Source organism: Perognathus longimembris, chromosome 21 (assembly GCF_023159225.1).
Source record: "Perognathus longimembris pacificus isolate PPM17 chromosome 21, ASM2315922v1, whole genome shotgun sequence".
NCBI classification, from domain to species: domain Eukaryota; kingdom Metazoa; phylum Chordata; class Mammalia; order Rodentia; family Heteromyidae; genus Perognathus; species Perognathus longimembris.
This window is the reverse complement of record NC_063181.1, coordinates 6,825,690-6,840,934: the sequence shown is the minus strand read 5'-3', so window position 1 is coordinate 6,840,934 and position 15,245 is coordinate 6,825,690. Positions and strand designations below refer to the sequence as shown.

The window sequence follows — 15,245 nt, the reverse complement described above, 5'->3', positions numbered from 1 at the left end:
TCTAAGTGTATTTTAGATATAAGGCCCTTGTCTGTAGCTAGTAAAAGTATTCTCCCATTCTGTGGGCTTTCTATTTATCCTTGAAAGTGTTTAGTGTAGAATTTTTGTGTCTGTGTTCATCAGAGATTAAAATTCTTTTCTGTTGTGTTTGGGGATGAATATAATACTGACTTCATAGAAAGGATTTGGTAGCATTCTATTTCTTCCTGTTTTATCTCATGGAAAAATTTGAGGTGTATTGATGTTATTTCTTCTTTAAAGGTCATATGGAATTCAGCTATGGGTCATAGGCATTTTGTGTTGGGAAACTAAAACCGCTTCAATCTCATATCTATAGATCTGCATTTATTATAGACCTGCGTAAAGATTTATATCTTCTTGGATCAGTTGACTAGGCCAAAGACATCTAGAAATGTATCCATTTGGTCTAGATTTCTGTTTATTTAAATGTTTAAAGATTTTGGAAGTATTCCCCTATGATCCTCTGGATTATACACTGGTGTTTTGATGGCCCATTTTGATCTTTGAATTTTATTTATTTGGGTTTTCAGGTTGATTGGGATCCGTCAATCTTATGTATTTTTTCAAATAACCACTTTTTGCTTTATTGAATCTTTACACATTTTTTCCTTACAATTATATTACTTTCTACCCTAATCTTATTATTTCTTTTCAAATGCTAATTTTGCATTTGGCTTGTTCTGTTTTTCTCAGAGCTTTAGGTGCATCATGAGGTTTTTTTATTTTAAGATCCTTCTGATTTTTCAACGTAGACTAACATTTGAACCACGGTCTATTACTTGTTAAACTCTTAACATGGGCTGGGGATATAGCCTAGTGGCAAGAGTGCCTGCCTCGGATACACGAGGCCCTAGGTTTGATTCCCCAGCACCACATATACAGAAAACGGCCAGAAGCGGCGCTGTGGCTCAAGTGGCAGAGTGCTAGCCTTGAGCGGGAAGAAGCCAGGGACAGTGCTCAGGCCCTGAGTTCAAGGCCCAGGACTGGCCAAAAAAAAAAAAAAACCCCTTAACATACTAGATTACCTTTTATTCATACTAAGAACATCAATCAAATAAAAAACTTCCTAAACTTTAAGAAATTTAGATACAATATTTTCATAGTTTGGTCAATGCCATCATTTCAATTCCACAAAATGAGGTTTAAAATAAGTGGACATTTATGAAAATATGTTCATTTTAATGTGTCTTACTAATGCATATGTTCACAGTGTTAGGATTTAGTGTGTTAGCTTTGAGACCTGTCATACTATCACCATGCGGTAGTGAAAGTTATTTGGTAAACTTTGAAGTTTCCATTTTTCCCCACTTTTGGCCTCTGATATTGTTCTTAGTAATTTATGTTTAAATGTAATATAAGTAAAAGTATAATATTATAGGCAAAATAATTTAGGCTTAAATGTAATATTATAAGCACAAGGAGGAATAATGGACTAATGGGGTGACATTGATCAAGATACATTGTATTAAAAAATTGACAGGCTGAATTGAAACATCTTTGTAGTTAAAAAAAAACTCCATTAGGAAAAAACAAAAAAGCAATGGTGATATCAAAAATAGACCATATGGAGCTTCCACGAGGTGATGCATGTAATATTTCTATAGTAGCAACCTGGTTTTTCTTGTCTTGCTTATCAGGTACTGAGACCTTTATTTCTTCAAATAACCTCGAAAAAACATCCTCTCATGAAGTCAGTAGAGTAACACAGGCTTCTAACAGAAGGAAGGTGAGTGTGGACGGTACAGATCTCTTCATGGGCAACCGCAGTGGGCAAAACTCTTATTGGTCAGTGTCATTAGGAGACACCTTATCCTCTTTTGTATGTAATCCAGAATAATAATAATGTTTTACTAATTTACTTTTAATTCTGTAAGAGTAATAATCCACTGAAAAACACGATGATTTCAAAATTAGGTTCTTGTGGAAGATAAAGCTTTAAGGTCTGCATGATTTTATGAATTGTATTAAGGTAGACCCAGATCTAGGAGACAACATAAAGGTAACTCTTCAACCGTGCTTTGTTATGCTTAACACTGGATTTCAGCTAGGAGTTTTAATAACTCACATTGATTGTATATTTTTTGCTATTTTATTAAATTCTATAAAATTGGATTTGTAGTGTGTTTGGAAGGTAAGCCAAGAATTCCTACCTAGCTAATCCAGGTAATCTAATAATTCCTGACTTTCTTATAACCCCCCCCCAGAGGTAAGTACTAAGTTGTAGGTTCTCTATAAATTTAATGACTTAATAAATCCACTAAAGTTTTTTCTGTCCTACTATAATTTTGCGTACGACCTTATGCTTTTGGATCTGTGTGTGCTAGATCAGGCAACGGTGATAGGCATTTCTCTTGTTTGCATTTTGGGTGTCATGTCTGTAGTTGAATTTGTGAGTTAGGGAATGGGATGTAAATGATGGGTGTCAGCCTGGACTGTAGGTGCATGATAGACCACTTACCTTACTTGCCTTGCCAGGCCCAAGTGCCATGGGGGAAAAAAACCAAACAAACAAGTGAGAGCTTTACATTAAAATGTAACTGCTTAGCTTTATATTGTCACTTTTCTTTATAGCGATCAAATGTTTGCAACTTGGAGAATATGGAGACTCCGAAAGAAAAGAAGAGGAAGTCTCATGAAACCAAGTGTACAAACAAAACAGTTCCTAAAAAGAACCAGGTAAGTGACCTAAATAGAATATGAGCCAGGCTTGGTGATGCAAGCCTGTAGTCTCCGCACTCCAGAGGCTGAAGCAGTAGGTTAGAGAGTTCCATGCCAGCCTGGGCTACAGAGTGAGACAGAAGGAAGTTAAAAATGTTTCAGAAGTTCTATGTTTATTGAAATATGGAAACATGGCTTTTTTCTGGTTATAATTGAACCCATGATTACTTAGGCCATATTATCCTAGATTAGAACAACCATGAGCTGTGATCTATTCAACCCTTAAGTACCTGAGAGCTTTATCTTTGTGTCACATATATCCAGCACAATAGATAGTAAACATTCAAGAATGCAGTGGATTCTTGACTTTGAGCCTAATTTTTCATCATCCTGTTTGAAATCCTACCTTTTATTTTTACTGTCTAAATTTTATGTTCAATGAGGCTGGGTCTCCATATACAGTCCAGAATTGCCTGCCACGAGCCCTGCTGCTTCAGTCTCCCACGTGCTGGGATAAAAAGCGTGCTAGTGTGCTCAGTTTCTAAACATTTTAATGGACATTCAGGTGCCTTAGGCTCACATGTGAAATCGTAGCTCCTCATGCTGAGATCTGGAAGATGGTAGTTCAAAGCCAGGCTGGGAAGAAAAGTTCACTGAAGTCCAGTTCCAAAATAACCAGCAAAAAAAGACATGGAGATGTGACTCAGGTAGAACATTTGCCTAGCAGACATGAGATGTTGAGTTCAAACCTCAGTACCACAAAAGAAAAAAAAAAAAGGCAGGCAGAAAAGGAAGGAAAGCAAAGAAGGAAGCTGAGCTGTCGCTTCGTTGTTCTCCCTGCCGTCTAGTACTGTATCACAGCAGTGTTCATGCCTGCAGACGCGGTCTCAGGTCTGCGCTCGTTTTTCCCCACAGAGCCACTGCACTAGAACTCTTTTTCCAGTTGTTCGGTAGCCCGGCTTCTGCAATCTGCACATGTGCTTTAGGTCACATCCTCACTGGCCATCTCAGCAGCATTGGCATAAAAGTCTGTTAAGGGTTTTGTTGTTGTTGTTTTTCTTCTACCCACCTTTTTTTTTTTTCCTAGAATTCTACTCTTTGCCCTGATCAATTAAAATTTTTTGATGACTTTGTGTAATACATGATTGATAATGATCAACTTTGAAAACCAAATCTTCCTGATCCATAAATGTATGTTCACCTCCCTACTAGACGACTTTTTATTAAGCCATTGATTTCACCCCCATATGCAGCTCATAAACTTTCTTCTCAAACTCCATAAAATGCTTGCCTTGGTTGAGTGACGGGGCCCCTTGACTCATCAAATCTAAATCCTGGATTATTTCCTTTTGTTAGATTATATTTTAAATTAAATGATAATTCCTTTTGTCGGGAAAAATGCCTAAGTTCAAAAATAATTGCATAACTTGTTACATTTAATAATTGACTTATTTCAAATCTGTACTATTAAGGATCATGTCAAATCAGTGACCCAGAATTGAAGAATTGCACATTGGCTTCTTCCAACTCCTTCCTATCCCCTGCCGAGTTATTCTAATTTATGTCACAAAAGGAATAGACTTACAGTAACCTTAGAGGGGAGGGAGTGAGGGAGGTGTTAAGCAACAGACAGCAGCCCTCAGTGAGTCTCTAGAAGACGCGGCAGATGGGAACATGTTGACGGAGAGAAGAGGTGGGAAGATTTACAGCTCAGAATGTGCTAGGAAGGAACTAGAGGGACCCGGGCGCCAGCCTGCCTACGGGGGTCCCCGGAGACTCGGCTCAGCGTTGGCAGGTACAGTGGGTTGGTTGGGAGAGCAAGAAAGTGGTACTGAGAGAAGCAGATTCATGGAAGTCCTCTATAGGGAGCACCGTGCGCCAGTTGGCATGCTGCCCCGCCTCTCCACCCGAGCCGCATGGCAGATGCTGCCGTCCAGGTGACAGCCCTCGCCCTGCCATTTAGAAAGCCTCGCCATCTCCACAGCTGGCCCGAGCCTGCACACTAAGCCTGACCAGGAGCACTCCCCCTCCTGACCCGCCCAGCCCGGCCCCACACAGGGAGAGCTTCAGGGAGAGCTGCCTTGCAAGAGCAGATGGAGCTGGAACGCAGAAACCCATATCACCTCATCCAGGCTTTCCTTAAATTAGAATTAGCAGGTTGAGCGGGACCAAGTGCATGACAGAGACATGATCAATACAAATGAGTTATAAAACGAACCCCGGAGAATATGCATTTACCCTACTTGTGAGCCTTTCCCCTCAGGATGACACAGGGACTCACCAAGCCCAGGCCTTCCCTAGTCAGCCCAAGCCCATGGCCACTCACGGGAGCTCTCTGCTCCTCTCCTTACCTCAGGATCAGTTACATGACTTCACTTCCATTCTCCTACCCTCCTAGTAATTGGCCTGCTCACTAGTACATTAACCATAATCCAAGGATGACGGGATATAATGTGAGAAGGAACTTCCCATGGCATCGCACCCCAGTGGTCCCAAAAGGCCTATGAAATGGAATAGTCTTGCTTATTATTTCTGAAGAATTTTTCTTTGCCGGCTTCTTCTGAGCATTTTATTACTAGTCTAGCCCCTCCACCTGAACTGTGTGGATGTTGATCACCAACTGGTATTACCCCCCAGAGAATACATGGGACTATATATATATATGTATATATGCTTGGGATGTGTTGTTGCGGCAGAGTGCTTGCTTAGCATGCATGAAGCAAGCCCTGGGTTTGATTCCTCAGTACCACATAAACAGAAAAAGCCAGAAGTGGTGCTGTGGCTCTGGTGGCAGAGTGCTAGCCTTGAGCAAAAAGAAGCCAGGGACAGTGCTTGGGCCCTGGGTCCAAGTCTCAGGACTGGCAAAAGAAAAAAAAAGTGTACATGTATACATACATATGTAGTTTTTATACTAAGGAAATATAAATATACATTTACAAAATTATAAAACTAAGAAGAAGATGGTACAAAAAATAATCAGGAAAAAATAATTGTAAAAGTAGAAGTTTTAAGCTGGATACCACAGCTCAAGTCTCATAATCTCTACTTGGGAGGTAGAGATTGGGGATCACAGCTTGATGCCAGCTTGAGCAACTAACGTTTGTGACCCCATAGCAGCCTGGGCGCAGGGGTGGCTCCTCACCCACGGGGAGAAGGACAGACAGGAGCAGTGCAGGGCAGGTCAATCCTGGTCATAGCGCAAGGTCTCAGCTAGAAAATAATGGGCACAGCAGCACTGGTGGAGTGGCTCACGTGGGAGACCACCTGCCTAGCAAGGACGAGGGTGAGTCAAAAGAAGACACAACATCGAGGGGACTGAAGGGTTGTGAGGCTGTGCTGCTGGCAGCCACTGGCTGGACCCGGCTCTAGGAGACCAGGCCCTGAGCCTGCAGCAGGTGGCATTCTCAGCGCCCCTGCAGCATAAGTAACCCAGGGCAGCAGTGGACGGAGTTCTGAAACTCCCAGGTTAAGAGCAGACGCATAGTGGCGGGATTGCGCCAGATTGCAGGGGCTGAGGCAGACCAACAGCGTGGTCCGAACAAGCCGGATACCGCCAGCAGGTAGGAGGCGCTCAAGCCCAGGGAGCGGTGCCATTTCCTCACTGCCAACATAGGCGTTTGTCCACCTTTTTGGAGACACTGTCCTCAAACATTTTGTGGGTCCTGGGCCTGCTTAGGGAACGGCCTACAGTGCCTTCTGCTGGTTCACCCGTGGGGCAGCCACCCACGCAGGACCAACCCTGCCCTGAAACGAGTCGTGATAGTGGTCTTCTACACAAGATCCAAGGAGACTGCCCTCCTTAGCTGTGGAGCCACGGGTCTGTGTCTCAACATGTGACCTCCACTCGAGGGTCTTTAGCACTGTGCCGTCACCAGAGAGTTAGGCATGAAAAACTCAGGATTTCGAGAAGAAAACCTCCAAATGGAAACCGCCAGAGCTGAGCAGCCAAGTAGCAAAGACTTTCTAAGAGAGGTTCACAAAAAGAACAATTCACCGCTTCCACCTCTGTGATCCTGAGAGCAGAGTTGTCACACGAGCGTCCTCTGAGGTGTGGGCTCCTGACACTGGGTCACCAGCATGACCAGGGCCGCGCCCTCACTGCGGCACCTGTCAGCCACCACGTGGTGCCGAGGCCTGCTCTGGCCCTTCAAGAGCAACACCACACAGTCATTGGGAGAACAGCTTTGTTGTTGACACCTGGCCATTTGGGCACACCACTGGTGACAGGGTGACAGGAATCCTTAAATCTGTGCTTGCTGAGATCACCGATCAGCGATGAAGAAAAGTCAGTCTAGAATCGCTTCACATTAATTCTGCTCTGTGGTGTGTGTGTGTGTGTGTGTGTGTGTGTGTGTGTAAAACTTAGTAGCCAGACTGAAGAAAAATGTTCAGAGAAAAATAATGCTAAATATTAAGATTTAAGTTGGGCACCATGGCTCAGGTCCATAATCCTGCACAAACACCTAGTTCTTCCTTTATCCTTCACTGAAAACAAATTATAGCTATTCTCTTAGGGCTGTGCAAGTATTTTTCCTTCTTCTGCCACGTACCCACCTCACATCCTTTCTTGTCCTCTTGTCCTCTTGTGGAAGGACAGGATTCGGAAGCCAGGTGGCCTGCCTGCAGAGCCTGCATTCCTACCCACTAGACTTACTAGTGCTCGTGGCTTGTTTCTACCTTTTCCCTTCTCCAGCCTGGCTTTCCTGCTCCCTTGTGTGGAGAGCTGAGGCGAGACTTCTGTTCGTTTTGAAATGGTAGTGATGGGCCTGGGAATGTCGCTTAGTGTGCTTGCCTAGCATGCATGAAGCCCTAGGTTGGATTCCTCAGCACCACATAACGCAGAAAAGGCTGGAAGCGGGTGCTGTGGCTGAAGTGATAGAATGCTAGCCTTGAGAAAAAGTAATCCAGGAACAGTGCTCAGGCCCGAGTCCAAGCCCCAGGACTGGCCAAAAAAAAAAAAAAAAGAGAGAGAGAAAAAGAAATGGTAGTGACAATGGCATTGTATTAGAAGCTTACTATAAATATTCATGAATTATACATATGCAACAATGCTCAGTCATATGAACTCAGTGGCTCTTATAATTACCATCTTACAAATTTTTCAAGATTCAGGAGATACTTTTTTTTTTTTTTTTTTTTTGCGGGGGGGGGGGGGCAGTCCTGGGCCTTGGACTCAGGGCCTGAGCACCATCCCTGGCTTCTTTTTGCTCAAGGCTAACACTTTGCCACCTGAGCCACAGCGCCCCTTCTGGCCGTTTTCCATATATGTAGTGCTGGGGAATCGAGCTTCATGTGTAGGAGGCAAGCACTCTTGCCACTAGGCCGTATTCCCAGCCCTTACTTTTTTCAATTGGTGGGAAGAAACAGACGAAAGTCCAAGATGAACACAAGAAAGAACCAAAACTAACAGAGGAAAGGTTTGTTTTAAGGGAGCTGTGTCTGCATCTTCCATAACGAGCCATAGTCCTCCACGGTGAATTCCTCTAGAGCCTAGAAATGGAGAGCATTTCCAAAATGACTCAAAATCAGACAGGGGAAGGGTATAGATTAAACTCAAGGCTAGTGCTCTACCACTTGCCATGGTGCTACTTCTGGGTTTTGAGTGGTTAAATGGAGATGAATCTCACAGGGACTTTTCTGCCCAAACTGGCTTTGAACCACGATCCTCAGATCTCAATCTCCTGAGTAGCTAGAATTACAGGCATGAGCCACTGGCACTGGCTTTAATTTCTCATTTTGAGTTTGTCTTCTCAAGTGACCCTCTTGCCTTATTCTCCATGACAACAGACATAAACAACTTGAATGATTTTAAAGCTACTTAAGCTATTTTGTTTCATGACCCCCTTCACTGGGGAAGAAACAATTTGATTTTGGGGGGAAATACAGTGTTTTTAAGGCCAGTACTTTAAATCTACATTTGTCTACTCCAGGTTAGTCAGCAGTCTGGATCATACTGGTTCTGGGAATTCTCCATTATTACATGTGGCTTTTTTTATTGCATCATAAGCAAGGCTTTAGTAGTGGATAAAATTTAATGTTTAATTTGTTTATCTTTGCTGATTCTCATGGAAAATATCAAAACATTATTAGATATATTTTCAGAACAGACCTGAGGTGGTTTAATTACCATTTTTTTTATATACTTTCACTTGCTATCACCTTGGGAAAACAGCATTTTAGCCTTTCAGTCATGCTTATTAGCAAGTTTAGGTGATCTTGACAACCACGTTATTTCCTTTGATATTCATTCCTTCATATTTGCTGAGTAGCTCTTGCATGCTGGGTCCTGTTAGAGGTGTTAGAACTATCTGGATAAACAAAGTCATGTTAAAAAAATAAAAGGGATGCTTTTTGTTTCTTGTTTAAACTTGTTTGAAGATTTTTTTAATCATCATGTGACCTCCCAGACTGTCAGAGCGTTAGAGAAGGAATGGGAAAGCGGGATTAGCCAGCTCAGCGCTCCTGGCCCTGCCCGTCCCCTCCCACGCCGCCCGGCCTGGGGTGTGTGTGGGCTGGGCACCCGCCTCGCACAAGGACAGGTGCACAGTTGAGTTACTTGACTAAGGCAGTGGAGCAGTCACGTGGGAGAAAGGATGCGAAGCCTCAGTATCTGGCACTGGGGGGGTGCATGTTTCTCTTGTCAAATTCATCTGTGAACCCCACCTTCAGATTTTTCTTTTCTCTTGGCTTCTGCATCCATTGACCAAGCCAGCATTCCCCATCTGCTCCACGGGGTGTCAGCAGATGTTCCCCGAAAGAGAGAAGACGTCTTGTCTGATGGAAAAATATTTAACCCGGCATCTTTCTGTGTAGAGAGATTATTTACACTGAGAACTTCTCAGAGTCTTATGTTAAATGTATGTTGTATATCACCAAGAGGCACATTCATCTTGCACAGTTCTAAAATTGTTTTCTTGTGGAATGTTGTGTTTGGTTCTGTTTGTATCGCTATAGAAATCTCAAGGAACAGAGTTGTGTGCTATTTTTGTGCTCTCGAATCTCACAGTCTGTCTTGCCCATTTGCCCCCGGCCCAAGTGCTCCTCTAAGACCTTGTCCTGTGCTGTGTTCTCACACCACACATGCAGTTTCTCCATGGGTGCTGGAGTGAATCCCATGTTCTAGAAGCACTGATTCTCAAAAACATCTTAAAAGTCTTTGAGGATATTCCATTCCTTTTGCTTAGTTTCTTTTTTCTTTTGTAGGTTGTGGTGCTTAAACTCAGGGTCTGAGTGCTGCCCCTGAGCTCTTTTGCTCAAGGCTAGTTGAGCCACAGTTCTACTTGTTTTTTTGAGTGGTTAAATGGAGATGAGGGTGATCTCACAGAGACTTTCCTGCCCGGGCTGGCTTTGAACCATGATCCTCAGATCTCAGCCTCCTCAGCCAGGTTGACCCATGAGCCACCAGCATCCAGTCCTTGTTTGTTTATAGTGTTGAAGTCCCCCTAAAATCTTCTCTATATGAAAGTCTTTTTTCTTTGTAACATAAAATGCTTCTCATTTGTTAATTGGTCATTCTAACTAAGTGTAACTGTGCATACCAAAAGTTTTTTCATGTTTTTAAGTTTTGTGGAAATTTCTACTGTGGACAACTGACTATTGCTGAGCCTTGTGTCCCTTCCATCTTCTAGTGCTTGCTGAAACCCCACCTCATCACCCGTACTGGATTCAGCACCAGTACTGTGACCTCCCAGGAGCGGGACGCCAGGTTGTCTAGGGAGCCAGCTGGTCCTGGGCAGCCTGTACCAAAAGGGCACTTTGTTGGCCAGTCCGGGAAAGGAGCATGCTAGGCTAACAGTTAGTTACCTTTTTTTGTTATGTCTGAGAACCTCTTACATGAGGCACACCCAGCCCTGTGATTTCTCCATTTTAATCATGGTTAATGTATTGGTTTGAATCAGTGGAGCTAGCCCGTGTGGTCTTCAGGTTGTATCTGAACACCTGTGGTTTCTTCTCTGAGGCCCGTGAATAGCAGACAGCCTCCAGTAGCAGTCGGTAGGTAAGGATCACCTGTGATGTTATGACTACGTCTCCTGTCCCCATCTGCAGAGTCTCGCCTGGACTTGGTTTTTCTAGCAGTCATGTTGCCAGGGGCTATGTGGAAATAGAGAAAGCTGTTGAACAGTGTGTATGTTGGGTTCTGCTTTCTATTTTTCTGACTTTGTATAAGTTACCTTATACACTCCAAATTTTAAATAACATCGTACATGTTCTGGTAAAACTACCTGGATGGTAATAAAGAGGTTTTAAAGGGCAAACTGTGTTTGAGGTACACGGTGGTACGTGGCAGGCTCTACTGTGTTTCTCAAGTACTGTGACTCATCTTCTCAGGTTGGAAAAGGCTGCAGAAGGAAGAAGGGAAAGGGCAGGAGAAGCACTCCCAAGCCTCTCTACGGGGAGCGAGAAGTTGCTTCCAGGAAGCCCCTCCTGAGCCCCATTCCCGAGCTGCCCGAGGCCGGCGAGGCGACGCCGTCAGGCGCGGGCAGCGTCCGGCCTGACTTCGGGAGGACTCGTCCAGGTACCGGGCCCTCGCCCTCGCCCTCCCCCCCGGCCGCCCCCTCTGCCCTGTGGTTGTCTAACTTCCCCCTTGCTGTTCACCGCGCACGCGCGAGCCCAGCCGGGATTCCTCACTCGCTCTAGGGAGGAGCCGGGGCTCCGCCCTCCTCGGGACCCGGGGAGACCACCGCCGACCACGGCAGCCCCGGGAGCGGATGCCCGGCTTTCTCGCACTGGCTTCTTAGAGACTAACTTCCGCGCTCAGGCATTCCATTTGGTGCTGTCAGACTCCCTCCCCCTGTGGAAGTGGTTCCCATTTGTGTATATATATATATACACACACACACACACACACACATATATATATATAATAAGAACGTGGAGAACCAACCCACCCCAGTTTAGCAGGAGGATGGGTGAGAGTGATTAAAAAGGACAGTAACCACCTCGCCGGCCGGCCCGTCCCGTGTTGCTAACGAGCCGAGCCGCCCTTCCTCCGGGCGGATCCGGGGGCGGGGGCGGCCCGTCCGTCCACGCTACACGAGAGCCCCGCGTGGCCGAGCCCCCCCCCTCCCCGCGAGCCGCCCGCCTTCCACGCCTGGAGCTGCCTGGGGGCCGGGGGTTCCGCCCGACGGCGGCGGGAACGCGCGGGCCGCCTGCCGTGTCCTCACAGCCCGGATCCCACGCTCGTGCGCACGCGCGACTCCCGGCCCACGCTCGTGCGCACGCGCAACCCCCGGCCCACGCTCGTGCGCATGCGCGCCGCGTGGCTGCGCCGCAGTCATGATGAGCGCGCGTCCGGGACTGGGCACGCCTGCCGTGTCCTCACCACCCGGCCCCCACCCCACGCTGGTGCGCACGCGCGCCCCGTAGCCGCGCCACAGCCACGATGAGCGCGGGGCCCCGCTGCGGTCGTGCCCGTTCCTCTTTGCCCGCGGTCGGGGACCTGCAGGCCCGCACCAGCTCTTGCTAGCGGGCTCGAGGCCGGCTCGCCTGCCTCCGCCCGCGCCCTCTAATCGGGCTTGACCTTCCTTCCCCGCCCGCCCGCAGGTGGTTGCAGCCCGCCGCGTGCCCGGGAGGAGGGGCCGGCCCTCGACGCGGCCGCGAGGAGGAGGAACCTGTTCCCCGCGCGCCCGGGCCCCGGGGCCCCCAAGCTCCCCAAGCTCCGCCGCCTCTGCCCGGACAGCGCCCCACCGCCCCGCCGGACCTGTGAGGCGGGGGTCGGAGGCCAGCCGTCGAGGGTCGGGGCCCCGGAGCCCCCCGGGGGCGGCCGCTGCCCCAGCCCACCGAGCCCCGCGCCCCGTCCACAGGGCCCCGAGCTCGCCGAGGATGTGAGCGCCACGCGCGAGCCAGGGGACTCGGCTGCGGTCACGACCGGCCCGCGAGGACAGGCCCTTGCCCCGGGAGGAGAGGAGCCCCGCGGCCCCCGGGGCGCTGCGGAGCCGGCTGCCGGCCAACCCCCGAGCTCCAGGCCCAGGAAGCCGCGGGGACGCCCCGCACGCCCTCGCCCCGTCCACGCGGAGACCCCGGAGAGCCGCGGCCCCAAGCCCAGCGCGGAGACCCCGGAGAGCCGCGGCCCCCAGCCCAGCGCGGAGACCCCGGAGAGCCGCGGCCCCCAGCCCAGCGGGGAGACCCCGGAGAGCCGCGGCCCCAAGCCCAGCGTGGAGACCCCGGAGAGCCGCGGCCCCCAGCCCAGCGCGGAGACCCCGGAGAGCCGCGGCCCCAAGCCCAGCGCGGAGACCCCGGAGAGCCGCGGCCCCAAGCCCAGCGCGGACGCGGCCCGGCTCTGCCACGAGCTGGCGGAGGCCATCGAGCAAACCCTGCGTCCCGCGGGCGCGCAGCCCAGGGTGCGCCGGAGCACCCGGCTCCAGGGAGACCCCGACAGCACGGGGCTGGTGTGGGTGCCCGCGCCCAGGAGGAGGACCGTGGGCCCGCTGGACAGTGGAGGGCCCGGCGCCCGGGGCCTGCAGGACGAGGAGCAGCCTCCCGCCGCCGTCCTTGCCGTGCCAGGCGTGCCCGCCCCGGTGCCCCGGCGGCGGCGGCGGCGGAGCTGCGCGCCCACACTGGCCGGTGGCGCACCCGCAGCCCCCGAGCCCACCACGGGGCCCCGGGACGCCGGGGAGGCCTGAGCCGCTTCCCTTCCGTGCCCCGCAGTTCCTAACAAATAAAAATGAATGGAGTTGAATGGGCTTTGGAAGAAATCAGTGAGTTTCTTCATCATTCAGAAACCTTCTTCTAAATGGGTTCCTCTCCCGAGAGGCCACAGCTCTTCTGGGTGGAAGGATTGTTTCGAACCCAACAGTATGTCCCTGAGTTCTTATTTTCACATGCCAAGCCCTTCCTTTACCACTGAGAGTTTAGGCTGTGGTCAAAGCATCCAGTAGAAGTGACTTTTTTGTTTTTGTGGTTTTTTTTTTTAAGGTAAATGGGTAGAAACAGTGGAACTTTATGAAAATTAGGGCAATATAAAATTGAGAATTTAAAGAGAACTGTTAGAAACTGAAATGGTTAAAAATCTTTTAGCAAAGTGGAGATCGTAAAGCTTGATTTGGGTTTCATTTAGAAAAACTGATGCCTTCTCTGTCTTAAATGAAGTTTTTAATGTTAAAATCCAATCATAAAATTTCCAGAAAATCCCTTCGGTGAGAATTTTAGAAGTCTGTCATTGTAAATGAATGTATAATTTAGGCAGAACTAATGGGAAAGCATGCTTTGAACAAGATTCTCTGTTTTGAACATAGAGGGAGAGACTAGTGTTTCATGAAAATGTTGCATTTTCATCTTTTAAAGACTAGATTCAGCTTATTTAAATTTGTTGCAGGCAATTTGGAATTTAATTCATGATTTTCCACTTAAAAATGTGCAAAGCAGAAACTCTTGGAGGAGTTCTAGAAAATTAGTTCACGAAACAAGAACTGGTTAGTGCAGTTTTCTCTTTAAACATCATTTTCAGCAGCTTTAATTTTCCATCTCATACTAGCCGCTGCCATTGCTTGCCTGTGTCTTTGATTAATCTTTTGCAGTATTTCCTATGAATGTTTTGGTAATTCAGATAGAAAATCTGAATTGCCGTCTATTTGGAATTTGTGAGTGCCCATAAATCACTGTATCATGAAACAATTGTCTCTGAAATCCTGTAAATCCTTAAGTTCTCCCTGGTCCTTGATAGCAGAAACATGTTAACAAATAGAGCTCCCAATAAATAACACAACAGGGAAGAAAGCTCCCTGCTGGGCGGCCATTTCCCCCTGTAGATGGAGACTGTTTGTTCCCGCCCTTGGCACCGCCAGGTCTGGAGCTCCTGCTGCTAAAGGCTAATGTATTTTACATTAACACGCACAGCCATCCCAGCTTCTGCTGCTGAAGGGTGGATTGTCCAGAAGTTCCTTTAATCTTTACATGTAAATTATTTAGGCTCTGGTATAGTGGTCAAATCCATACCACTGAAAACGAACTATTAAAAAGACTTCTGAAGCTTTTTGGTTGAGGTGATTTATAATGAAAATAACAAGAACCAGTTTTTCAGAAACCTGAGTTGGAGGTTTAAAAAAAGTGCCTTTCTCCTTTGTTAAAGATGAAGGTTAAAAATCTATTGAGCGTCAAGAGCCTCTTCCCCCTTCCTGAAAACCTACCAACTCCTTGTCTACCAACGCCTATAGTTGGTAATATAAATACAACTTACCAGTTGTTTCACAATGTTCCATTAGAAATAGTTTGTTGGTTTTTACGTCACCAATACTGGCAGTTTTTCTCATAAGACCTGGTCTGAAAAATCAAGTACTCTCATTCTTACCAAAAGATTTATGGATTGTGAATAATTTCTATGTTTGGTCATGCTTGTTTCTTTTACTATTTCTTTCTGTGAGTGGTTAATTCGGAGACATGGCTTCAAGATAGTTTTTTCCTGTCGTTTTCCCTTAACATCCTCTCCTGTCTTCTGTCATCTGCCTCTGTCCCTGCAGTTTCTTGCTCCTTGCAGCAGGTGGCAGCGTGGCACCTAAAAGTTCTCCCTTCCCTTCCCTGTGTTAGCTGAAGACCAGGCCTCTTATTTCCTTTTCCCTGTGCTTTCCCAT

The 15,245-nt window shown here is 47.4% G+C and overlaps 1 protein-coding gene across 1 annotated transcript in view; it reads left to right on the top strand.

Moving 5' to 3' along the window:
• Positions 1–13,301, top strand: part of Cdca2 (cell division cycle associated 2) — a 33,329-nt gene extending 20,028 nt beyond the window's left edge. Inside the window, exons 11-15 of the mRNA XM_048330986.1 lie at positions 1,659–1,747; positions 2,593–2,697; positions 11,008–11,194; positions 11,653–12,024; positions 12,223–13,301. Of these exons, the coding sequence (XP_048186943.1) occupies positions 1,659–1,747; positions 2,593–2,697; positions 11,008–11,194; positions 11,653–12,024; positions 12,223–13,301 (1,832 nt within the window). The remainder of the gene's footprint in view (positions 1–1,658; positions 1,748–2,592; positions 2,698–11,007; positions 11,195–11,652; positions 12,025–12,222) is intronic.
• Positions 13,302–15,245: the final 1,944 nt, after the last annotated feature.